Consider the following 26,758-nt stretch of genomic DNA (forward strand, 5'->3'; position numbering starts at 1 on the left):
GTATGAGCCTGCATATGTAGTAGTGGAGGGAAAAGATCAGTATTGAGCTGGACTGACCCGCATAATTCAAGAAAACGCCTAAGTGTGCATCATGCATATGAGGAGTCCTAAGAAAATCAATAAGGCTACTTAAAAGCTCAATACTAAGTTGGACTTTATTTATACGGTTTTTTGAACTGAGGTAAATATCAGTCATGTCAGTATAAACAAATGTAGATCTTTAATGTTTGCTGTTTGTTCTTTCTTTTGCTTTTCTTTCCTCCCCATATCTTTGCTCCTTTTTCATTTGATATTTTATATGACTGCTGTCTTAGTTCCAATGTTAAAATGGTCATGGCAGGCTAGATTGAATTTCTAAGGTTCAGACTTGCTTTGGCATAGGAGCAATGCTTTAGATTGAAGTGACATTGTAAAACGTGGTCAATTCTGCCTTTGAGAACTGAAAGTTGCATCTGAAATACAACTGTGTAAATTTCATTTTATCACCTAAAATACATTTAATGATAAATCATTCACAGGTTTAAACCTTAGATGACTTGTGTTTTTGTATAGCAGGTCCTTCTTTTGAAACTTATGTGTCTATGGTATCTTACAACACAAATATTTTGTTGTTTGTCACTTGATGGAAGCTGAAACAGTAGGATTTTATTGTTGGTACATTATTTCTGAAGACGATGGTATGAAAGGGAGGGAATCATCTTCTTATCTTTTTCTTACGTAACGATCTGTGGGGCAGTCAAAAGAGAAGAGGTATTCCTGGAGTGCTTCTACTTATTTCTTCTATAGGCCCAGAGAATAAAGTCTAATCTTCAACTGGTAAAACCCAATATTGTTCCACTGACTTAACTGCTGACCAAAATTCTTATTTTTTTATTTTGTACCAACCAAGAATCTGGCACATAAAATCTGCCAAGCTTGATGGATGCATTGTGGGCACAAAGGCAATTATGTGGGAATAGCAATAACAAAATGATCTCCAAGCTGATTATGGAAAATTTGAAAAGGCCTAAATGGTGAGGAGTTAAAATATGTGTTAGTATATAGTTAGCATACTTAAGTTGCTTCTGTGGACTGATAAGAAAAATTGAAAGGAGGCTAAGTGCAAAGAAGGTGCAGCCATAGAAGGGGAAAGCTGAAAGGCAACTTCTAATTTTAGGCATTAGCTGAAGTGCTTAAGGCTGGAGTTCGGTGAACACTTGAAGTTGGCAGGACTGTTTATTCCCACTCTTGTGCTACAGCCACCTCCTGCAGCTGCATGTGAAATAGGATCAGCCCACTCACTTGGCTGAAGGGGCCTGTGACTTTTGAGTCCAGTCACAGATGATATTCACAGAATTTAGGCCACTGGTTAGGACATCTGTCAAACTGTTTGCAGTAGGTGCAAGACAGCTTAACCAGCTCTAGATACGTGTTACTTAGCAAATTATCTGCATGTAATGTAAAATGCTGTGGCCTTTTCTTGTGTCAGGGTGTCCTGGTGGCATCCACGCTGGCCCCGGTGAGCAGTGTGACTGAAGAGTCACTGACTGGCTGCTGTGAAGAAGAGCAGAAGCCCAGGGCTAGTATGTGCCTCCTTGGCTAGAGGCAGCACAGCTAGGAGGAACGCTGCTTTGCTGCGCTCTGTAGCCATAGCAATATTTCCTTATATGCTCCAACACCACAGTCTAGTAGTCCCATTTACGTGCACACCATCAACCCTTTTAAACCACTCTCCCTTTATCCCACTAGGTTGCAATTCACATGTCCAGGGATGGGGTAGTGAGGAAATCTGCTTTAAATCATCTAGTTGGACTTCCTGTACAATAGGTTTTTACCTTTTTACCCTCATATCTCAATACTGGTTACCAGATTCTGAATATAAAGACAACCAAGAGATGAAGAACCTTCCTTCAAAACAGCGACTTGTGCTACGTGTCTCTAAAATTCCAGCACAGTTTTATTTCTTAAAATAATAAGTGTTAATATGTTCGTTGCAGTATTTTATCATTGAGTGCATGGAAACATGTTGAAAATATATATTCATCAGGGAGACGCTGAAAGAAGCTTTTCAGTTTAAACATCACACTAATCTGCTCTATCTCATACTCAGAAACATTCAGATAAAGCTTTGTACCTGGAGCCCATTGCTGCATGTCTGCAGAAAAATGTATTTAATACCATAAACCTGAACTTACCTGCATTCACTGCAAGTCTAATTCAAAGCACAGTGTTAAACCAAGCCTTCAGCATCCCAAGATTTTGTCTCTGGAGATCAAAGTCTTCATGACTGAATTTCAAAAAGCAGACAAGTAATTGCCAGCAAATAACATTTGTGGTGTACGTATACTCAGGCGCATGCACATGTACAAACACACATACGCGTGCCTCACCGCACCAGCTGAGATTGTCAGAGGACTGCTATAGAGTTTGTGATATTCTCAGTTAGACGCTAATAACCTGGGTGCCTTTAAGTACTTAAGTAATACTTAAGTATTAAGTAGTCTGTGTTCACAGTCCATTTGAAACTCAGTCCTATCTGTTCTCCATTTCACTTTTAACCATTCTGTTCTGTCATGAATTTGCTTTAATGGGTCAAACATATTTTATTTAAAATCAAAATCAACAGCATAAGTATGTGATAGCATATTTTGTAAATTCTCAGACCAGAAGAATTAGACGTCATTAATTACAGAGTAAATATTACATATAATGCACAGTTTAATTTTTCTTCACTGGATATACCATGTAATTATCCAAATACGCCGCATACCTTTATGCTCTGAAGTCTGATCTCCAGTAGAATTGTAGTGCCTGATCTTCAAAATCCTTGCCACTGACTGTAAGGGGAATATGCAAATATATCAATCAGTTGTGCCATACTTTCTTTTTTTTTAGGACATTTCGTCTCTGAACCCAGAAAAGAGAGTTTGTTCTGCCCATGTTTGAAACAGTAATTATACCCTGTCTAGAAGGATATTTCTTAATCCCTTTCAGAAACAAGACCTGGAGCTGTGGTTCTGTTGGAGAGCTAAAGAGAAGACGGTCTTGGCCAGCATGACAGCTAATGAGTAGATCTGAGGGAGAAGAGAGGTGGGAGTGGTATAAAGTAGAAGAAAGGTGGAGGTCTTGAAGGTGACATGGTGAAAGCCTCAAATGAAAGCACTGGTCTGAGAAAGATGGTAGGTTTTGAATGGATATTAAGATTCTGGTCTTATTACAAAGGAGGAGCTGGGACTTTGTGAGGAGCTGTGGCCCTTCAGGGCAGGGGTTGGTGGTTCCAGGGCTTCTGGATTAAGAAAGAGAGAGGGGTCACAAGAGGGTATCTTTAACTAGCACCCTGGTGTAGGGGCAGGACTTGTGCACCTTTCCCAGTCCTCTCTTCTGCCTTTTTTCCCTTTTTTGTCTTTTCTCCTCTCCCTTGTCTGAAATATGGCAGCCTTATAACAAAGATAGCCTTTGCTCATCTTGCAATTCTTTGTCTCATACCAATCATTGCAGTGTTTTCTTATCACATTTCTTCCCTTTAATGGTGAGTAAATTCAGATGTTGTAGAGACACTCAAGTGCATATGACCTAGATTTTCTCTAGTGCGTGACTCTGGTTTAAGACAAACTGGAGTGAATAATGTTCTACAGGGTATCATTTTAGTATGGTGTGAAGTTTGAACTATCAAAAGAACTTTCCTTTTATACTTGTGTAATCATTACAGCTAAACTTTTCCACAGACAGGGCTATAAATTTTTGCCAATAACCCCAAGTTTCTTCAAGGGATGGACACATAGACTCTGCCTTTTTTCACTGCCCTAGCCTTCTTTCTACTCTAATTAACCCAGATGCTAAATTAAGAGCATTTCTGTTTCCTTCAGAGAAAAAATCAGTGTGAGATCAGAAACAAACCTTCTCAATTTCTAACCAAAGAACTGTCAAAGATGAAGACGAATCCTTAGCGTGGGACAGAATTCACTTGAAATTACTAAATGCAAGTGATGTAGCTGAGCTCAGAAGAGTCTTATTATTGAGGTCAAGGTCTATTCGTTGGTAGGCATTAAAGACCATTATACTGCTTCCCACATTTCTGTTAGCTTACAGGAGCTTGAATCTCATCTCTGACCCTTGTCTTGCTTTATAATTTCACAGAAGTTGTGTAACATCACTTTCAGGTTTCTCAGTCGGTGTGAGGTAGATTAAGAATACTCAGCTCTATAACTAAAGAGGCTAGTCTGTGTTGGCATTAATCAGATTAAATACTTGGAGCACCAGGAGATCGGAGAAGGGAAAGACATCTCATCCAACAGGTGTAAGGTTATCGGCTAATAATTTTGAGCATAGGAAAAATCCATTTTAATCACCATGTTATATTTTATTTCTGTTCTGCTTTGTTAATATGCCATTTTTGCAGAATAAATTATGTCACCATATCTGACCTTCTTCAAGGTCATACTTCTCTCCTGGAAGTTTTTGTTATACCATATTTTAAAAACCTCTTTGTGGGTCATATTGGAACAAAAATGAGAGCTAAATTTAGCTTTTATTGATGGAATTGGGGCTTGCAGACTTAAACCTTTGCACAGAAGGTTTAACAAAACCCTTCTTGACTAAACACTGCATCTTTGCTATTGTGCCAAAGGAAAGATTATGAAGGCAAAAAATCACTTAATTTAGAAACTTGGTGGTTTACATTTTTTTTTTAACTTCCAAGCTTGGTGTTGATTTTTTGAGTGGGCAGGGGAATATATGGGGCAGGGGGAATGGTGGTGGTGGCAGATTCAGTTCATTTTAACTGGCGTCCTAGCTACATGAAATGTCTTTGTCTGCTAAGGAACATGAAGTACTTACTATTTGATTAAACAAAAGACTAGGAAATATATTAACAGATAATATCTGTCTGAATAACTGTTTTGCTAACTAGAATACATTTGGCTCCTATTACATAATCAAACCCAAATTATAAAATGGCAGGAGCTGCGTAGTCACATCCCTTATTTAGTGCTAGTGCTGTAGCCTGCTGAATGGTATGCAGTTTGAAAAGCTGGGAGCTGATCCTTTGGTGAAGAGCAAGTTCAGCCCAACAGTCAAGCCAAAATTCCTTACCAAGAGGCACTTTTTCCTGACAAGGGCCCTTTGAAAAGGGAGGTGCAATTCATTTTGTCCAGGAAATTTTCTTTGCTACTTTCTTTGAATAAGTAAATGGAATATTTGGAGAATATTCAAAATAACACTCTCCTGTATCTATATGTGATTGGGTAGAGGATGGAAGAGGCCAGAAAGACACAGATTCATTCATCATCTTTGCCACTGGATTGTTGGGGGAGTGGGGGTAGGTTTATGTCCTTATAGAGATCACTTTATCTTCTGTGCTTCAATCTCCTGCTCTTTGAAGGTGGCCATCTTGTAGCTCTCTACAGAACAGCTCTGGGAACATGAACATTTCTAAGAGCCCCAGTATGATTAGTAATGTTATCTATTGAAAAAGAGTTAACCAGGCTTTCAAGGGCTATAAAATAACCAGCCAAAAAACCTAAAGTTTTATTAAATTCTGTAAAAGGATTATGTGCAGCAGAAATAAGCCTAAAACCTTGAGTGTTAGAGTAAAATAGTTTCTTTTTTAAAGTATGTCACTGCTAATAGGTTAATAAGGGCACTAAATTTTTAGGGCACTAGTTATTTTGAAAAGTTTGTAAGCAAGGTAGCTAGAATGTTTTAGAATAAAGTATACTTTGAAGGCGTTAAAAATCAAGTTGTATTTTTAACCTTTTACAGTCAATTTACTGGTGTTACAACTCTTGTTGCTGTAATGCAGTTAAGTTCAATGTTAATCAGTAGACCAGTGTGTTCAAAATAAGTTGTGGAGCATCATCAGTAATAGTAACTTAGTGATATGTATGTTGTTGACAGATGTTAGGGAATAAGAGAATATACTTGGATATTTAATGAAAAGAGGAGCTGTGCCTGTTCTGGTTTTGGGGTGATTTTTGCCAGGCCAGGAGAGTAAGAATGCGATAATTACCGCAAGTTTACTTTTCACAATTCTTGCTGGCTTTTCCTTACACTGCTGAAGAGGACTAATCTTTCAATGGTTTAACTTCACAAACATGCTTGATATTCTGAAATAGCTGTAAAAGTTTCCTTGTGACCCTTTAGGATGAACTGAATTAATAGAAGATACTGAACTAATATGTTTTCCTAACAGTCAAAAAGTGTACAAGTCTCCTTTACACTAGAGGTTTGTATTAATGGTTTGCTTAAAAAAAAAGTTTACAAATTATATTCATATTGCTGGAGTTGATAATTAATGCTATTAAGAAGTACAGAAACAGTCTGTAAATACTTGATATACTTGGACACAATGACAAGGAGTATTCTTTAAGTCCCTACTTACAGTTTTCTTAAATCTGGTTTGTGTGATTCACAGTACAATGGCAGATGTTGGGAGCACTTATAGAAGTGCCACTTGGATAATTTGAAAATTTCATTTGTTTACCTAAAGACAGACTTGAGAAACCTGTTTGACTTGCATTTATTTTTAAGATTCTTCTACTGAGTGTAGAGAGGAGCTTTACCTGCTGCAATTTAAGGAAATCTAGCAGTGAGGCGGTATGTTGAATGAAACACATCATTTCCCCTGAAGCAGAGGAGCATACTTTGAACTGCCAGTTTACTAAAAATGTTTGTTGAGCTTCTTGGATCCATGTGAGTGTATGTAATTTGCAAGTGTTTTTAATAATATAGGCAATAAGGTCAAGGAACCTTCCAAAAAGAACAGGAAATTAAAAAAGCATAATTCATCTTAACCACTGGATCCCAGTTAGAGCCTTGCACAGGTAAAGAAAAGCATTAAAATTAAGTAGATTAAAGTGGTTGGAAAGGCAGAATTAATATATAGAGACTGCAATGTAATAAAATGTCAGCTGTAAAAGCAGACCTAAGAGAATGCCAAGAGTATACATCTTGCCACATTGCTTAGAGAGAAGTTAAATGCAAAGATGAGAGTAGCAAAGCAAGAAGAGATTGTTTCATTCTTCCCATCCTCACCTTAAGGACTGTTTCCCACTTACTGTATCATAAAAAGTAAGTTTTTCCATGTTTAAGATAATTTTGCAGCGCTTCAAAAGCTTGATTAGCTTTGCTGCATTACCAGTAGGTCATTTCCTCATTTTATTGCTTTAGGAAGTGCAGAGCATGGCAGTCGGCAACTTCAGAGTGAGTTGTGGGGTGGCACACTGCTGAGAGCCTCTGGGAGCAGATGTTGAACCACAGCCCCCAAACCCGACTTTCTTTACAATTTGGAACTTTTTAATACGAAAATTGCTTTTGTTAAGTGGTTATTTTTTCCTTATCTATTCTCAGGGTTGCTCTTGTGGAAAATATTCCTGAAGGGATCAACTATTCAGACAGTGCACCATCCCATTTGTCTCTTTTCCAAGGCTGGATGAATTTGCTTAATATGGCTGAAAAGTCTGTTGACATAGTATCTTCCCAGTGGGACCTCAATCACAGTCATCCATCAGCATGCCAGGTATGTTCTAGCCTAACAAAAAGGTGGGACTTTAACAATCTGTTCTTGTTGTTTCACTGTTAATTTTTTAGAGCTACAGCCCTTCCCTGTGGCAGACCTATTTGTTCAGGTAGTCTAAAAACAACCATTTTCTTATGGGAATTTTCCTGCCAATACAATAATTTTCTCAGAGTGGTAACACGCTTGGACTAGATAACATGTCCAACACATATTCATATCACTTCCATCTTAGGAAAGGATGTCATTGTGTAATCTTAAGAAACCTGAAAAACTGTACCTATATTAACACATCTGTAATTTGGGAATATCCATAAATCTGTACACTTACTTTCCATTTGGTGCAACCCATGAAGTAGAAGAGCAAGCATGTGGATTAGTTCTGCAGCCAAATAGATGGATAGAATTACACATACAAAGAACAATGCAGTATCAGGTGATTTCTCATACCTTTTCAAAATTAATCTTGGGAGGGAACGGTGTTCAGGACTTCTGCGATTAACAACAATAGGAAAAACCATAAATTACAGTGAATGAGACAGGTACAGCGCTACAACGGTGCTGTGCCAACACACACTTTATCCTTGAGAGAAATCCTCTTAGAAATACGGTAAGGGCAGGTTTCCACTTAGTATCACTTGTGAAACTAAGATATCAAAGAATTGTTAGTCTGAGAGTATCTCCTTTTTTTCCACCAAATGGATTCTTTGCTGAAAGGAGCCACTCATGTGACATGAAATGGGGTTAAAATGACAGCTGTGTAACTGTAAGGAATCACCTCTATTTTACTATGTCATAAACCCTTCATTTTCCTCTCTAGCTCTGTTGATACCGTGCAGTAAATATGCCTTTTGGTAGATGATAGGCAAAGACTGGTATTCTGAGTAACTAAAGACAGTACTGCAAATAGCATGTGTTTTCAAGTCATGAACTGGATTCTACTTCTTTTAAAAAAGGCTTTAGGATAGTTGAATGGCATACGTTAACTTTTCTTCAGAATAAGTCTGCTGCGTGTCCTTCTAAAAGAGTGAAAATCTGAGGTGAGCATCCAAATGGAAAATGTAGTGCAAACCCTTCCTTTCGAATGCTTATAAATATTGGAATACGATTTGTGAATAAATTTCTTGAGTATCAAAATATTGAGATGTTTTACAATGTAATTATGCAGCTAAGCTTTATTTAAATTTATTGCCTAAGAAACTTCAAATCCATGTACTGCCATTCAAGTAGATGAATTCAAAGAGATAGTGTCTTAGATGTTTTTAGGATGTGCATGAATTGGTTATGTGCATGAATTTTTTAAAAATGTTTCACCTGAAAAAAAATTCCACACGTCATTTTCTTCAAAACCAGCAGAGCCTAACAAATCCCAAATAGAGGACAAAACAGCAAACTGAAAATTGGGATTTCAGTAGTTAAGCATCAGATCCATTCACAGTTCCACATTCTCATGCAAAGTAAAAACTGTAAGATATTGCCAAATGTCAGAGCAGGGAAAGGACAAAGAGACATGTAAGAAGCGGATTTGCTCTTTCATCCTCAAATGCACAGTTAAAGCCAGAAAAATTAAACATTTTTCACAATATTCTATTCTAGTTATCTATTTCTGCCTGCTAGTAGTCTTACAAAAGTGAGTAATTACTTCTGTTTAAAGGCAATTAATATTCCCGTCATTTCCTCATTTGTACAGCAGTGCAGGCTGAACAGCTGATAGATCTTTCTGTCGAGCTTGTCTATTCATCCTAAACCACTACACTGTATTGGCCAGTCTAATTGCTAAAGAAATTGCCAAGAGGCAGCATTTCTTAGCAAATCGCTGCCCCTGAGAATGTACGCAAAGCTTAGTGTGTGAAAGGGAGGGGAGAAAACTTGTCTCTTTACACCTGCTTTCTCCACTTGTAAAACGAAAGTGAAGTTTCAGAGGGTCTTCAATAATTGTAATCTAGTAATTTGCTGAAGTATAAGTTGAATGTCCTCAAGTCTTCAGAATTTTAGTTCAGGGATATTTGCCCCAAAACAGCAGAAGCATTGTGTGAAAGGTAAGGGCGCAAGATGCAAAGCTTCCAGGTAGTGGGGTGCTTAGTGAGTAAGTTCTGGTTGTTCCTTGTTTTATCAGAAGCTAAGGAAATAACCGCTTTCCATATGGACCCACATCCTGCTCTATAACTAGCAATTTCCATTTTATGAATATTCAAGGCATACTGCAAAGCAAGATTCTCTACAAGAGCACTTCAACAGATGTGGATTTTTGAAGGAGAAAAGCTGAGTAGGCTAGATTGCTTTTTCTTAATTAGTTACAAGGTTTAGCTCCATACTCTGTATATATGCTTATGTAGTTACATACACACATACACGTATATAAATATACATACACATGTATGTCCAAGATATGTACTGAAGAGAAATACAGCAGGAAATTCTGCAATTTTATACCCATATATACATATATATGCGCCTAATATACATATTATCCATATGTATACATATTGTCCATTTTGTCCAAATGTGTATCGGACATATATATATGTATGCATGTATAAAATTGCAGAATTTCCTGCTGTATTGTGTGTGGCTATCTTACCTAGTCTCCTTGGCAGTTGGCTGTCCATGTTTTGCTGTTATAAATCTAAATAACAGTCATTGCTGACTGAGCTCTCCAGGTCACAACTGCTGTGCTCAGCCTTTGATGTTCATGAGTCTTGTTAAATTGACGTCTTCAAATGCAAACACGTGATGCTGCAATGTTGTGTGTGCTTCCACAGCTTAGTGGTCAAATAAACAACTATTGGTTTGGCAAAATACTGAGTAGGCTTTCCACACTTGCTTTTCTTATTCAGAAGAAAAGTATGCGTTTTGGCAACTTAGCAGAGTCATCTGCGTGCACTTTGAAGATCGCAGGGTAGTTGTCATACAGGGGCTTTGAGATTTTTGTGGAATATGAACGTGTGACTTCTCCTGTGGCAATCTGATGTTTAAAGATATCAGAGGACACAGGAAACAATTTCTGAGGATGGATTTTAATTCGTTTGCAGTGAAGGGAGAGGTGAACATAAGATCATGCCAATTTCATGATTTTCACAATTCATTTCCTCTGGCTCATCTCAAGTTTAGAAACTTTAATTTAGAGTGACCTTTCCTAGCTCCAGCAAGTCCTTTCTCACAAATTTCATTTTAAGTTTAACAAATAAAAATTAACATCTTCATGATTTATTGGCATTGCCACAGTTATGGCGCAGAAATCAGCTACAATCAGCTTCAGAGATTGCAGTGTATTTTCTTTTCTATAAGCACATATTTACACAAACATCTCTTCAGGTGGTGGCATTTTCCCAATGCAGCTAGTACAGACTGAAGCATCAAAAAGAAATAAAAAGAGTTTTTTAAGTGAAAGCGTTTTCTTAACGCTGTCTGAAATTCAAAAAATTGACATTCCCTCCCTTTTCTCAGCTATTTTGCTAAAAGAATTTGAGAAGAGCAGTTGAGTTTCTCTGTCCTGTATTAAATGGCAGAAGTTAAATGTAGGGTTTCTTAATTTATTTGCTTTATTGGTTTCTCCCAGCATGCTATCAATTTTAGTGATGCTTTATAGATATACCCAAAGGCTTGAACATAGGACAACTTTTAAAAGTGTAGAATTATATAGAATAAAATAGAATTCTATAGAATAAATCTGCAAGAAAATTCTGGAAGTAACCAGTTTTATTTTTTTGGAAAGTAAAAGCTAAGCATTGTCTAAACTATAGGAATCTAAGTTACTGAAGAGCACAGTAATTCAGTTTTAGAGTACTTCAATAAATACAGCATTTTTGTGTTCATATCTTCCCTATTTTATTTTTAGTGAGGAACACATGCTGTTAATGACAACAGCAGGCAAGGGAAATCAGCCGGGCTGGAATCAGTGACTGCTAAGAAATTGGTCTGGGGGCAATTTCAGGGCCTTTTGGTAACGATAACTTTCTTTTTTCTTTTAATCACTGGCTGGCTGTGGCAGGTACAGTTGGGATTAATGTTTCAGATATATGGTAGTTTAAAGCTACAATGAGAATGTCAGTTTGCTCATGTGATACATATATTTTACATCCTGTTTTGTCGCTTTCAGTAGGCTTTTTGAAACAGCCCAGTGAAAAATGTAAGAGACTTTTATCAGGATAGGCAGATTTCTGGTGGTATTGTTTGTTAAAATGCAGATATGGTGTGAGGTAGCACACGGCAGTTTCACAGCACTTGGCTGCTGCCGGTTCTCAGTCCTCACAAGCTGAGTATATAGAAATGATTCTGATCGCTGTCACGTAGCCACACAGCAGCCTGGTATTGTCTTGCAAAGGGAACGTGGTCTGAATGACAGCATGAAGGTTTGTATTCAACAGAAGCATTTCAAATGTGCTGACAGCAGTGACAAAACTCCTCAGACCTTCTGTCCTGTCTTTTTCCTTTTCTTAGAACAAAACGGTAAAATTGCAGGTAAATATGTCAGAAAATATAGAAACTGACTTTCAGATTAATATTAATGGGGAAGAAGGCCAAGTTCTTTAACAATGAAGGAAGAATTTCCAGTGCCCTACTTTACTATAGTATGTACAGATTTTTAAAAACAAGTTGTGAATTTTTCATAGATGTTTAGAGTGTCTAGACTAAGCCTTGGTGAACGAATGAATGCCTGCTGAGGAATGATGCAGTGAGAGATGAGATGGAGGGAATTCTTCCCAGTTCTGGCACCAGGTGGTGTTTTTGTATACCTGTATTTGTGGTGAGTGCGCTTCTAGTCTTAACCATCGCTACTTAAAGATGCTTTAAATGTTTTATCAATTTGAGGTTTTGCCATAATTGGATAAAAAAGTATATTATAAATGCACAGCTTGTGGTGTTTCTGATGGGGAGAGAGATGTATTTTCAGAGAAGATGTCTTCATTGGAATGCAGGGCTGCAGTCCAGGTGATCTATTCAGCCATAGCATGGGCCGTTCAGCTGGGAGAATAGCCTCTAAGAGACAGCCAGGTGGTCCATCAAGGATGCTGTCTTGGTCACATCAGGGCATACTAAGATCAGGTAAAACTCAGGAAGACGCTGCCATGTTCTTTTTTGTCCAAACTAAAGTGAATAAGAAAGTCCAAGTTTGTTTATCAAAGCTTTTGTAAATGATATGTAAATAAAATCTTGTGCAGGAAGAAGTGAATTTTCAATAATGTCCAAAAATAATTATCTTGGGGGGAAAAATGTAAAGAGCCATCCCCTGAAACAAATTATTTTATCAGCTTTAGATGTTAACTTTCTAAGCATTTCTTCAGTAGAACAGTTAATGCATTAGTTTGTATTGATAATGAGAATCACTTTTATCAAATCTATGAATGCTTTTTCCATTATTTATTTTTGTATGCTACAGCTTTCTACTATGCTTCTAGTCAAAATCAGTTTTTACAGATGACCCAAACCAATGTGCCGGTTTTGTCTTTCTACCTAGTAAATTATATCAACACAGAATCTTTCTGAATATCGTTTTCTGCACATATATATCTCTCTAGCTAAAATATATATAATTAATTTATATCATGAAAGCCTTTTTAGTCCTTAATTTTCCCTGCTAGCTTTTTGCAGAGATAAAACTAATGAAACTCAAAACTGGGGGAGCCTCCAGCAGGTGAACCCAGAAAAAGCGGGGCCAACAGCTACCTGAGCTCTGGCACCCCAGGGGAGCTGGGGGACGGGGCAAGGTATGAGCTGGGGACTCGGCAGGCAGCAGCCCAGTGAATGCAGGTCCTGGATTCGGCTGGAGCCTAGCAGCGATTGTGGGAGACACCGTCCCAGGGGGACCTGGGTGCCCAGGAATATTGGTCAGTGCCCCTCTGCTCCCTCAGGACCACAGTGGAGCTGCTGCACAACTCCGCATTACAGCATCCATCCCCGCCATGCTGTTATCTCATTACTTCTTACCTCCAGTAATATCTGGCCGCCGCCTTAAAAAAACCCAGCACTACCACTGGAGTGAGAATTAAGGATCCTTTTAGCTTCATGATGAATGTGAGGGAATGACACTCCTTGACTTGCACAGCAACTCAGTGAGGGCTTCTGCGTGTGCAACTTAAATCATAGATCTTATTTCTTACATATGGAACCACCTAGCCACCTCAAGAAATGCTGAATCTGAGCATAAGAAGCATTTGGAGCTTCATCCAAAGCGTGGCTTTGATTCCTATTCTGTTAGCTGTTGTCTAACGCTTTCATTATGGCAGTATCGTGTTAACTACTAAGTTCCTGTGAGCCCTAAGACGAGTAGGGAGATCTGCTGTGGATTTGAGTAAGCAAGCAAGCATATATGACAAAAATAAAACATAAACAGTTCTGTGTTTCTATTGCAGCCTCTGGCTGCTCTGTAATTTTGAGAAAGCTGTTTCTGAGGAGGGTGGGTATTCTTATTTTGCCACATATATTCAAAATAAGTTAATATTAAAAAAATAGGTCTGTGCTGTAGACAGAGTGAAGAGCTACTTTCTGTGACCGCTTAATGCTTAAGTGTCAGTGAGGCTCAAAGTGCCAATTGGTGCAGGCAATCACAGGGCAAAGGGTGGCTCTCCGCTGTCTGCTGCTTCTGGGTGCGATGTGGGTGGAGGCCTTCTGTCTAGGATAAAAGACATGTAAATGTGGTGCTTAGACACATGGTTTAGTGGCAGACTTGGCAGTGCTAGGTTAATGGTTGGACTTGATGATCTTAAAGGTCTTTTCCAATCTAAACAATTCCATGATTCTATGTTTTGGTAGTCCATGCTGTGTCAGACTGCATCATCCCAAACTGCTTTTGCATCAGCCATTTTTGTAGAAGAGAAAGATCCTTTAAAGATTTTTAGAGTAACAGTTTGTACAGAAAATTGTCTAACATGGTTCAGTGGAAAACTTTATCTTCTACCTGTTTGTTTGAAAGTTGATATGACTGTTGCTTTTTTGGTTTGGCTGTACCTTGGGGCCAGCATTATACTGAATCTAAAGTGAGCTGTGTAGGTAGCGTAGGCATTTTGTTAGCTGGTCAAACCCAAAGTTTTTTGTATTTGACTACTAATTTTAACTGGTGTCTGCTCTAGTAAGATAGAATGGCAGTATGGAAACGGGCTCTAACTGTGGTTGTAGTAACACAGCACAGTAGTGGTACTTCGAATACTTTATTCTTGACGTCATGTAGTTAGATGCTTCTAACTAAGCATTTTGCTTTAAAATATTGAATCTAAAAATTAAGCATTTACTCCAAACAATCAAAAGGTCTAGTTTTTCTTTATCACTTGGATGTGGAAAAATACGGTGATTTAAAATTTTATTTTTCATGTGAAAAAAATATCTTGATTTCTGTTTTAACAAATATCTAGTTCTGTATGAGATTCCCTATTTTTTTTTCTGTCTTAGAAATAGGGCTTAAATAGCAACGTTATAACAGTGTAAAATGGTGTAAAAAGGATTAGCATTATTGTTTTCCTTCCTGCTATAGCTCATCTAAAGATGTGCATGCGACCGCTTGAAAGATGTATTGTACTATGGTTAGGACCACTTACAAAAAAATGATTCAATACAGAATAAGTGTAATTAACTGTTTACCTTGTACTTTTTATCCTGATTTAACAGAATGTAATTTTTTAAAAGACAGTTAATGTAAAAATATGTTTATGCAGCATAAAAAAATCTGAACACCTCATTCTGTGCGTCACCAGTAGTATTGTGCACTCTGAGAAAAGGAAGAAGCAACTTTGGCCTTCAAAACAGTATTTCCCCAAGAAAAATCTGAGTTGCTAACCTTTAGCATAGATTTACCCATGTCTAGGACCATATTTACTCAGCAGTTGTGCAATATGTTTTTGTTTTAACATGGGTCTTTAATTTGTTGATGTGCTGTTTGAACAATTGTGTGTCTTACACCTTCTGCTTTCCTTTAATGTTCTTCCCAGGGTCAGCGTCTTTTTGAAAAATTGCTTGAACTGGCATCCCGAAATATTGAGATAAAACTAGTGAGTGATATACTGCCCGTGGAATCAAAGGTATTAAACGACTTGAAAACAAAGGGTAAGACCAAGGTCTTCATGTTGTTACGCCATTGACTGCTATGTAGTGTTCCTTTTACTTAAAATGCAGACTCAGATGATGTATAAAATGCACATTATTGATTTAGCACTGCTACTTTATAATCTTGTAGCTTTCTCTGGTTCATAGTTATCAAAAATCTGAAACTCTGTTACTGTAGTAGAAGTAGATGTTTTGCAGTTTGCAAGTGGTCAAAAAGGTGGTGCAGTGATTAGATGGATGTTTAAACTCATTACGGCCATTCTAGTGGTAGGCAACATAACCCGAGAGACTGCTGTCATACCTTGTGGGACAAGATAGTTTTCACTTTTCAGCAATGGCAAAATAAATTAATAAAACAACTTGTTTATGGTACCGGTGATTCTGACACGCTGGAAAATAGACCATCAGTCAGATTTGGCCAACTGACAAGGTTTTCCGTGCTGCTTATATTTCTTAGGTGCCTGCTTTCCTAACTGTTGTTTTGAGGCTGAAAATCCCTATCCAAAGAGGGGATTACACTGGCACTACATGACTAAACTTGCTTTATGTAAAACTGTGCGGAAAAATAGCAAAGAGACTTTAACAAATACAGAAAAAAATTAGAATCTCTTAGGAGTTCTAACAATCTCACGCATGCTTGTCCTGAATAATAATATGCTAATTATCTCTATGATCTGCTAAAAGTATGATTTTAAGGGTAGGATGCATTTTTCAAAGGGCAAAAAGAACCTGTATATTTTGATGGTGATCATTTTTTACAGAGATTACTATACCGATCACAAAGGGAATTGTAAGAAATGAATTAAGCAAAGCAGTTGCAATGCGTAGTGGCACTCTAACATAACATGTCTGTTTATGGTGAAGAATAAAGAACACCCTTTCCTAACAAACATCGATCTTTGTTTGTTTAAATTCCTTGTAATATCCTGACTGGGCAAGTAAAAGAAAATTACTAATGGAAGTCCTGGTCCCCTAAAGAGATCATTTTTTGATCAAGACTGACATGTTATTTAAATTTAATAACTGCAGAGACTTGTCATTTCATGACGCTGCCTATTCCAGGGCTTTGATTATTTGTGTTACGTAACTGAGGTGATATCAATCCTTTGATAACCAGTAAGAATACATCAGCTTTGTCAGACATCTGTGAAGTGAGGAATCATCTTTTTCTGATGTGTTGAAAAAGAAATAGGTATTTAAATACCAATGTCAGTAAAACTGTCTTTTTCAAAAGTGGTTTCTTTTCCCTGTGATTCTAGCGTCCCAAGTTCCCACCAGTCAGAGGAGATGAGAGGCAGGGCCTATGCATTTATACTGATGTCCCCGGGGTAGGTATTTTAGCTATCGTTCATTGAGAATACCCAATATCAAAAACTATCCTCTTTCAAAAAAAGATGAGCAGAAATTTTAGCTAGGAAAAGGAGCGATGTTTGTCATTAACACTTCCTTCAGTTTATCTGGGAATTAATCAGACCTGTGAGCTTTTTGAACAAACAAACAGAACATTGGCTTTTACAATTTTAGTAGCTTCAGTTTCCCTTATGCCTTGTTCAGATTTCAAAGACAGAAATTTTAGAGTATTCAAACGGAGTGATCAATATATTTGAGCGCTCTGAGCTACAAAGAATCGGGGAAAGTCACTTTTATATAGTAATTCTTGCAAGTTTTGCTGTCGTTACATTTGAACCCTGTAATTATAGATATCATTGTGTACTGTTAGCCATTTTTGCGGATAAATATTAAAACTTCTTGATTTTTCTCACTGCGAATTTTTTTTTTTTTCGCATTCCATGGTTTACTTATTTCTACAAATTCTGACATTTTTGTTAGAACGTCTTGATTATGATGTGGTGATTGCCAGCTCTGTTGCAGGTCTTTCACCTGCATTTAGGTTTGCTGTTTGTTTTTTTATCTCCAGGAAAGCTAGGTAAATCTTTATTTGAGTCTGCATTCCTGAAAAGAGATAAGTTAGTTTTAACCTTAAATCAGATTTAGATGTCTTAATTTTGTGTTGAAATAAACAGATCTTGTACGAACAGCAGATTCATGGTATGTCCTGCTTGTGACAAACAGAGGCTAACTGGTAGGCTAGCTTAAAAAAAACCAAAACCAAAACAAACCCACAACCTACTCCAATGTCCATTAGTTCAATAATATTAATAACACAGTAAATGGAAAATGTGTCTATATTAGCCTTTTTCATGTCTGCTGGAGAAAAAAAAATTACTTTTACCTACTACCATTGTCTTAGCTGAGGACAAACATATTAAACTTTGCTATGCTATCCTGGAAGATCTGTCTACTAAAATTAATCATCTCTTTGCTCATGAGGCACTGGCCACCTGCATCCTTAGAAATCAGTTAGAATTGATCCTTGAAAGGGAACCGCGCATCATCACTTGGACACATATATTCATGAAGACAACTAATTTTTTTTCCCCATGCAACTAGCCAGATTTGTCTTAGAAAGTACGCCATGCACCTGTTTTAATAGAAATGTTGCTCTTGTGGGAAAGCAAGCAGTAAATATATCAATAGCTCAGCCAAGATTTAAAGCTTCTCAAGATGGAGATTCTCAAGATGGAGAATACATTTGCCTGAAGAGACCCAAACTCCCGCTTGTGGTGTCTGTCACTGCAAGACAGAGTTAGGCAGAGGAGGGTCCAAGCACTACTCTGTGGTTCACCAGCTAATAAACGGAGGTGATTGTTCCTAAGAAACAGATGTGCTTGGTTCCCAAGCCATGGGCAGTAGCATGGAGAGAAAGCACGTACATAGCCCGTGGGGCTCTGGGAGTTTCATGCTTTCCTGAGCCTGCCTTCGCCTTGCTAGGTAAGAATAGGCTAGCCTTTTCTTTCCAAGGCAGATGGTATGTGAGAATCAGACTGTCTCCAGGTAGTGGGCTGTCCTGCTAAACGTGAGAGACTGTTGCTATTGCCAGATAAGGTGGAAGCAGACTAGCTGATCAGAACCCCTGAACAATGCCTACAGGCTGTGCAGGCTGGTTCCCGTGGTCAGGATGAGGGATAATTTGGGTGCCAGCCCCGCAACGTACCTGTTGATATACTGCCCGGGAACCTGTAAGGATGCTGCAGTTCCTCAGTCCATGGTTATCTACCTCACGCTGCATCTTCAGGTAGTGTTCCCTTTCTGTCTTAAGTAGTCCAGGTAAAAGTCTTAGTCTCAACACAGTGGCATGGGTTTATATGTGGTTGCCTGAAGAATTATACTTGGTATTCTGTATTGTCTCATGCAGTGGTTTGGGGTTTTTTGTACTCAGAACCATGAGATGTTACAGCACTGCTGCATCTCAGCAGAGATGTTGAGACTACTTCTGCCAGCCAGATTATTCTAGCACATCTTTCATTTTTCTAGACAGGCATTCATGGAGCCCCCTTGCCTCTTCTCCCCATTTCTGAAGTACTGTAGAAAGCAGCTTTGATAGACCTTTTCCAACCCAGGGGTGCATCCTAGAGTCCTCCCTACTCATCCTTCCTCTCCAGCAGCCGTCCCTACTGATTAACAGAGGAGAAAGTTGAAATCTGACTTCAGATTTGAGCTGATGGGGTAAGATAAAGCATAACTTATGTGGACGGGAGAGCAGAACTGAACTAATGTAGAGTAAAATAAAATTAGTAATTTACAGTTGCAATGTTAGTACAGATATCTGAGCTAGCTGTGAACCTGCAGGTTTATTGCCACTGTTAAGCCTTTTTTGTCATGTCTTTGCTATCCTGACTCTCTTGAGCTAGCTGTAAAACAGGGTAGCTTGATTACAGAAGCAGTCTAGCAGCTGCAGCATGAAACATAGATTGATTTACTGTGCTAACACATAACACACCTAGAGCTGTGGTGACAGGAGCCTCTAAATGCTGAGATAATGTACGTTTGCTAATAATTGCTGCACTGTGGGAGTGTTATTGAGTTGGAAAATTAAGCATGCGGAAATGAGAAATACTAGTCCCAGAACGTATATTTATGATAGACTTAATTACATTATCAGACTCTATATTTTGCATAGAATACCTGGCTGGTACCTGCTATAATCTTACCACATTAATCAGAAGTTTTTCCCTTGTACCGAATGAGAATACATCAAACATTTAATGCCTAAGGTAGATGATGCTCATTCAGGGGATATTATTTTTGCTGGTAATGTCTAGAATCTTTTTTTAATCTTCATATTTAATGTATGTACCCAGACTTCCTTTATTGCACATCTGCCAGATCCTGCACTGAATGCAGAATGATTAATTTCCTCATAGGCTTTGCCATGCTGCTTCTCGCTGTGGTATCCGAGTGCTCCGCAAATACAGCATTAATGAATTTCTTTTTACAACACCACTGTTAGGTGAGGTTGCTTGCTGCTTTTGTCTCTCAGGGACAACTAGGAATTATTAATGGCAGCACAGGCATCAGAAGCCAGATCTGACCATTTGTTTTCTATAGTAATAATTTTTAAAATTTATATTTTAAAATAAATTTATAAGTAATAGATAATGTCATGTATGCATTTATATTATAGATAAAATTATAATTTTATATTTATAAATATGATAAGTTTTATGTATATTTTATCATAAAATCATGAACTACATGTGAGCTGGGACAACTTATGTTGTCAGAATTATTACTAAACAGGCTGTAAACTATGATGTTATTTTTATAGAATCTTTTGTAATACACGGTCCTAAGGTGTGAAGTCTTGCTTCTCTATAGTTAATGTTGAAGCTGTATTTCACGCACATATGTATATGACTCTCTTGTGAAAGGTAGGTCTGCCTATAGGCAAAATTTGGCTCACTGTGTAAACAAACAAAAATTCTTTATCCTCCTTGTGCTGTGACAGTAGCTTATTAACGCTTGTTTTCAAGGTTATTGTTTTAGCCTTTCTCGGCTGTGGTTCAGTCTACTAGATTGAAACATTTCTTGTAACCCTCCCACTCCTTGCACATAATTATGTACCAGTCTTTGTTCCTCAGTAACATTTGAATATTATTGTCTCTGATTAGCAGGTTGTAGTATCATTTCTTATGTGTACAGAATCCAAATCCCTTGCTAATTGCGATCTTATTTTAGCTGACAGTGTTAATACTTTCCAAGACATGCCAATGGATTTTCTTTCTTCAATTTGCATTGCTTCATTCCTTTTCTATTTGCTTTTTTTGCCAGTACTGCCTTTTCATGAATCATTTTTCATGTATTTGCAAGGAATGTTTTTTGTTTTGTCAGTGCTGGCTGAGGCGGATATGAAGAGAGGAGTCTGTCCGTGTCACAATGTGATTTAAAAAAAAAAAAAGAATCCGCTAACTCAGCTGATGGCTATTGAATGTGAGCAATGAAACTGGAGAATAATAGAAAGTCTTTGTACTAGGGCAGGACCTAATCACTAGATCACATGTGCAGCTGTTACTCACTAAGCAGTTTGTGCACGTTTGCCCAGGATTGCTCTCTCTCTTAACCAGATACAGCCAAAACAGAGAAATAAAAAAGTTATATTATTGCAGAGAGACAAAGAAGTGAGTAGAAAGCGAAGCTCTAGAAGCTTTTTGTGCTTTCATTTGTGTGATTTAGATTGCAAACACTAACAGATACCATTCCATGACAAATCAGTTTATATCTGGGCAGCTGCATGATCCCAGCCTCCTCCTTGTCCTCCCCACCATATGTTGTCCCTGCCTCCTTCTTTGCACCAGTGATCATGTGGTAAGACAGTTCAGGGGGCTGATTTGGCTACAGACTGCCTTTTTTTGGCTGGCTTAATTGTCATTTGCATTAGATTTCTGCATTACTCAGTGTATGAGCTCACAGGCTTAAAGCTGGGTACAACACAGAGATAGGAAACACATAGCTGGGGTTGGCAAGGGAGGTAAGACGACTGGAACCTGGTTTAGATAGGCTTAATCTGCCATGGCACTAGAAAGCTCAGAGTTCATGTAATGCGTAGGGACTTTTAATGGGTTTGATTTCTCCTCTACTTTTGTTTTAATGAAGTTGTTGCACAATGGACAGCCATAGTGAATATGATTTATATAGTAGATGAAATATGTTTAGACCTATGTTCTGTTTGCTTCTTTTGGCACACTTAAGATGCTGCGTAGTTTTAGAGCTGTGATGCTTGTGGGACTTGAGTTCTTCTTACCTTTGGCCACAGTTATGTCCCCTTTCCCTGTCTAGTTGCAAGGGATTGGGAAGATGATGTCATGTTTTTAATGTGTTATAGAAGGACTGAAAAACCTGTCATAGAAAAGATGGAGATCACTTGGGAACATAAGTCCAGTTTCTCCTTATGAAACAACCTGTGAGTTAAGCACTTTTTTAACCTAAAGCCTTTGTGTACTGCAAACCCTAGGAATGTGGAGTTCACCATCTGGGAGAAAGTAAAACTTTTCTCTGGAAAAGATAAAGCTATAGAAGTAAGTGAGAACATTTTCTGATAAGTTTCTCTGGGCCTAAAAGATGTTTGGGTTGTGGGGGATCTGGGGTTTTGTAAAAGCTGTTGGTAGGGTAAATGATGATGACATTGATTTACATTCAGCCCAGAATATTTGGCTTTGGTATTAGAGAAAATATTTCAAATAAGGGGACAGTGCACTGTGAGCAGATTATGAAAGAGCTATCTCTGGCAATTTTAAGAAGAAAGTAGACAAGCCCCTCGGAGGAAGGGCCTCATGAGTATTTGGCTCTGGCACATGGGAAAGGCCTAGATTGGTTTCAGAGCTGGTTTTAATAGTTCCATAATGATTTGGAAGGAGAGCATAAGTTTATGTCTAAGTACATTCATCTCAACATAAGAAAGAAAGAATTTTTTTAGAGTAAGAACAATCATTCTCTGGAGCAACCTTTCCAAGGATGTGGTAGAGTCTCTGTCGACAGAGGTTTTCAAGATGTGACAGGACAGGGTGCTAGGTAATCTCATATAGGCTCCCTTTGCCATGAAAGATTGGGTCAGATGATCTTCTGAGGAACCTTCTAACCTGGGCTGTTATATGATTCTAAGTAAGCCTTTAATCCCTCTTCATGTGAAGATAATGTTGAGAATCAATGTAAAAACACTGCAAAGACTCAAAAGAAGATACACTCCATTCATACAATGGGAAGCTGGAAACCTGAAGCTGTGTCTTGAATAGATTTTTGCCTGTCCAAATGGCCAGTTTTTGCACAATGTACCATAAAAATAATATTATCTGATGCATGCTCCACAGGAGTGTAAAGAGTGCTCTTGGGAGCTGAAGTTCTGTTGATGGTTTTATGTAAGGTATTGAATGGAGTTGTAGCTCCATTGCTTTCTTGATCTATCTTTCCTAGGCTGCATTCTCCAAGACTGTGTGAGAGGGAAGGGTGTTGAAGATGGGATAAGCTCCTGCTCTTTTAAAATTCAGCAGTACCAAAAAATTCTGATACTGATTTTTCCCTATGATTTTTCAGGGACAAGTAAGCAGGATCATTTGACAGGACTAGGAGACTAGGGGTGAGTCCTCCTGAAGGAAGCAAGTAATTTGGATCTGAGTTTCACAGAGTTAATCAAAGGTGGATGAGAACAGAGGGAGAGAAATGCCTTCCATTCCATTCCTTTCAGATTTTGAATATTGACATTTTTCAAAAACTCTGCCTATGCTATACCCTTAACTATGAGAGTGTTCAAAAGGCAGCTAATGCAAATTGTACTGGCAAGACCTTTGGCATCTGATTTTAAATTCGTTTGTATATTTTGATTTTTTTATTATTATTTCATATTCCTTGGGTACCCACAACAGAGTAGATGCATGATTTGATTTAGATTTTATTAGATGCTGCTGGAGAGGGTTTCCTTATATTTTCTCAACAACTTTCAGCTTGTGACAAACAATCTTAAACCCAATTCCAAGATGAAAGATCTCATGTTCTTCACCTCTTATAACCTGCGTAATAACTTTGACAGAGTTTTGCATAGTGAGAAATACCAAGCAGACTTTCCAAAACTAGTTGAATCCCATCTAAAAAGAAAGAAGCAGGTACCAGTCTTGCATCAGAGACTCCAGCATTTGAGTATCTACCTAACATCTAGGCAACACTAACATGCAGAAACTCCTGCTAGTTTAGATGTCTTTTTGCTCAAAAAAAAAAAAAAAAAAAAAAGCTGCTGATAGCCCAGTTTTTAGTATGCATTCTATAGGAAACTAGATGCCTAATCTGGGAATAAAACTTCCACTGGACACACAAATATCACCAAATTAGGCACTATAATAGATTACAATGTGAACCAGCTTATTTTCTCTTATGGGTCTGAAGCCCACCAACTTTAAGAAGTTTTAAGCATGGCCTGCCTTGCAGAGTTTCCTAGCATGAGAGAATTGGCAGTATGAAGATGTCACATCCACAACCAACAGAGAACAAACAAAAAAAACCCCACCCCTTACTATAATTACTATAATTTAAATTCTGAAGGCAACCAGGGCCTTGGGTTTTATTGCTTTTTTCGCAAAGAGGGAGAGGGAAAAACGTTCATTGGAGCCAAAAACTCTATGCCCACCAGAGCCAGATATGCAAGCAATAAGTTCTAATTCTAGGCTCTACAGCATCTGTGTCTGTAGCCTTTACTTAGAAACTAGTACCTTTGCTGAGAGGAATGGCTGTGTTCTCAGGGGCAGTACCTTCCCATGGGTAATGTGTACTTTTGCATTATAAAGTATCAGTCATGTGCTTTCCAATATCTGTAGCCATTGTTTCAAAGACCCTAGGTGAATAATACTACATTTTTCTTGGTGAATTAAGGCTAGATGTACTGTAAGGCACTTCTAAGATGCTAGGTGTTTAGTAGAACCAATATCATAATTCTTCTGCTTTGAAATTTGTAATTGAAAAAGTCTTTCACAGTAGATTGATCCGTATTTTAGTACATAGCTTCAGTTTGCAGATGTCCTTGCACTTGAGTCTGTTACTAATGCATGTGTATTCATGGGTCTGACAGAAATGGGCACTTCTGTATTTTGTAAACTCCAGCACAACTATGGGTGTTGGTAATACAGCCGTCTCTGAACAGCCAAATTGCTTCTGTTGGATAGTAACTAGGCAGGTCCAACATAGCAGGTTCATACCACAGGGATCATCTCCAAATATTCCTTGATAGTTTACATGCTGGAATGGATTCTTCCTGTATGGCAGTAGTTGGTTTGAGTCACTGACACTTTTTAGTACAGAGGAGCCAATAACGGATGGCATTAGCAGAAATTAGTTGTGATATTTTTAAAACATATGGATAGCATGCAAGTTCCTACCTACAGTTACTGGAAGAGCTGGTAAGAGCTGCCAGGGCCATCTGAGCTCAGACAGCATTTCTTAGGTAGCTGTGCTCCCTTTGCAGAAAATTTAGAGGCCCATGCTTTCTGTTGTATGTGAAAGCACTAACACTATTTCATCCTGAAAAGAGATGAAAGCTAATCATACTACATATGGGTCCAAAGAAAGCATGTTAATTTCTTGTCAGTGGATTCTGTCTTGACCATTCATGTGGTTCCCACATGTTTCATAAACACTTGAACCTGGACAGGCTGGAGAGCTGGGCCAAGTAGAACCTCATGAAATTCTGCAAAAGCAAGTGCAAGGTCCTGCCCCTGGGGAGGAACAACCCCATGCACCAGTACAGGCCGGGGACTGAACTACTGGGAAGCGGCTCTGTTGAGAAGGACCTGGGAGTGCTGGTGGACAGCAAGGTGACCCTGAGCCAGCAACGTGCCCTTGTGGCCGAGAAGGCCAATGGTATCCTGGGATGCATTAAAAGGATTGTGGCCAGCAGATCGAGAGACGTTATCCTGCCCCTCTGCTCTGCCCTAGTGAGACCACATTTGGAGTGCTGTGTCCAGTTTTGGGCCCCCCAGTTTAAGAAGGACAGGGAAGTGCTTGAGCAAGTCCATCGGAGAGCTACCAAGATGATCAGGGGACTGGAGCATCTCCCTTATGAGGAAAGGCTGAGAGACTTGGGTTTGTTCAGCCTGGACAAGAGAAGACTCAGGGGGATCTCATCAATGTTTATAAATATCTAAAGTGTGGGTGTCAGGATGATGGGACTAGGCTCTTTTCAATAGTGCCCAGTGACAGGATAAGGGGCAATGGGCACAACTTGGAACACAGGAAGTTCCACCTCAATATGAAAAAAAACTTCTTTCCTGTGCGGGTGCCAGAGCAGGGGCACAGGCTGCCCAGGGAGGCTGTGGAGTCCCTTCCCTGGAGACATTCAAACCCCACCTGGACGCGTTCCTGTGCCCCCTGCTCTGGGTGTGCCTGCTCAAGAAGGGGGGCTGGACAAGATGATCTCCAGAGGTCCCTTCCAACCCCTGCCATTCTGTGATTCTGTGAAACCTGATTGTCTTCCTAGAACTGTGCCTTGGTCAGTCGCAGCAGTCTTGCTGGTATGATTTGGTGTGGTTTTGATTGCTACTGTTTGCAAGCAGGCTTCAGCCTTTGCAGTGCTGGTGAGTCTTTGGTCTCTCACCTTGTTCAAGTTTTTTATGTCTAGACTGAAATGCAACTACAAACCTGGGTAGCTCTGAGAAGACTAACATCTGAAGTAATGTGACACAGACACTTGGAACTCCAAAGTTGTGTACATGTTTTTACATTCTTCTAGCTTCTTCGCTGCTTAGCTCAGTCAATATAACACTTCTGCTTCAAACCTGCAATTAAAGTATTGTTGCTCAAAGTTATATAAGAAGTTGTCAAAAGCGTCTAAGAGCATTAATGAATGTCCAAACCAAGCTGGCACTGTTTGACTGACACCATTTGGTTTTCATTTGATGAACACTTTGGAAGGTTACTCAGCTGTGCCTACCCTTGGGTTGTTGCATACAGCACAATTGTACCGTAAAGTAAACCCATGTGACCAAATCTTGCTGGTTTATACAGCATTAGTTACCAAGCTTTAACTTGGTAACAAGGAGGTGCCACTATTATGCTAATACTGATCATCTTCCTATATCAATATTCAAATTAACCTTAGGCTTCTATACCACTTTGGTACGTTATGAATTTTTACACAGACTAATGGTTGGAAAGTAAATTGCATTAAGCTTGTTGTAAAGTAATTCAACTGGAAGAAAAGTCCCTCAAATGATATCTGTACATTACTCTTCATCATTTCTATCTCTTATTGCATACCCTTGTAGAGTGATCATCTCTAATGCTTACGCTTGAGAATAGTGCATTCAGCATTTTTTCCTTCCTTTGGACAGAATTTTATATATAGTGTGCAAA

At 38.6% G+C, this 26,758-nt stretch overlaps 1 protein-coding gene across 4 annotated transcripts in view; it reads left to right on the forward strand.

Moving 5' to 3' along the window:
- The window catches only part of PLD5 (phospholipase D family member 5), a 201,635-nt gene that overhangs the window by 116,113 nt on the left and 58,764 nt on the right, over nt 1-26,758 (forward strand). For all 4 annotated transcript variants that reach the window (XM_075089397.1, XM_075089398.1, XM_075089401.1 and 1 more), the window contains exons 3-4: nt 7,327-7,495; nt 15,415-15,529. In XM_075089397.1, coding sequence (XP_074945498.1) covers nt 7,327-7,495; nt 15,415-15,529 — 284 coding nt within the window. The remainder of the gene's footprint in view (nt 1-7,326; nt 7,496-15,414; nt 15,530-26,758) is intronic.

The sequence above is a fragment of the Phalacrocorax aristotelis genome, chromosome 3 (genome assembly GCF_949628215.1).
Source record: "Phalacrocorax aristotelis chromosome 3, bGulAri2.1, whole genome shotgun sequence".
NCBI classification, from domain to species: Eukaryota; Metazoa; Chordata; class Aves; order Suliformes; family Phalacrocoracidae; genus Phalacrocorax; species Phalacrocorax aristotelis.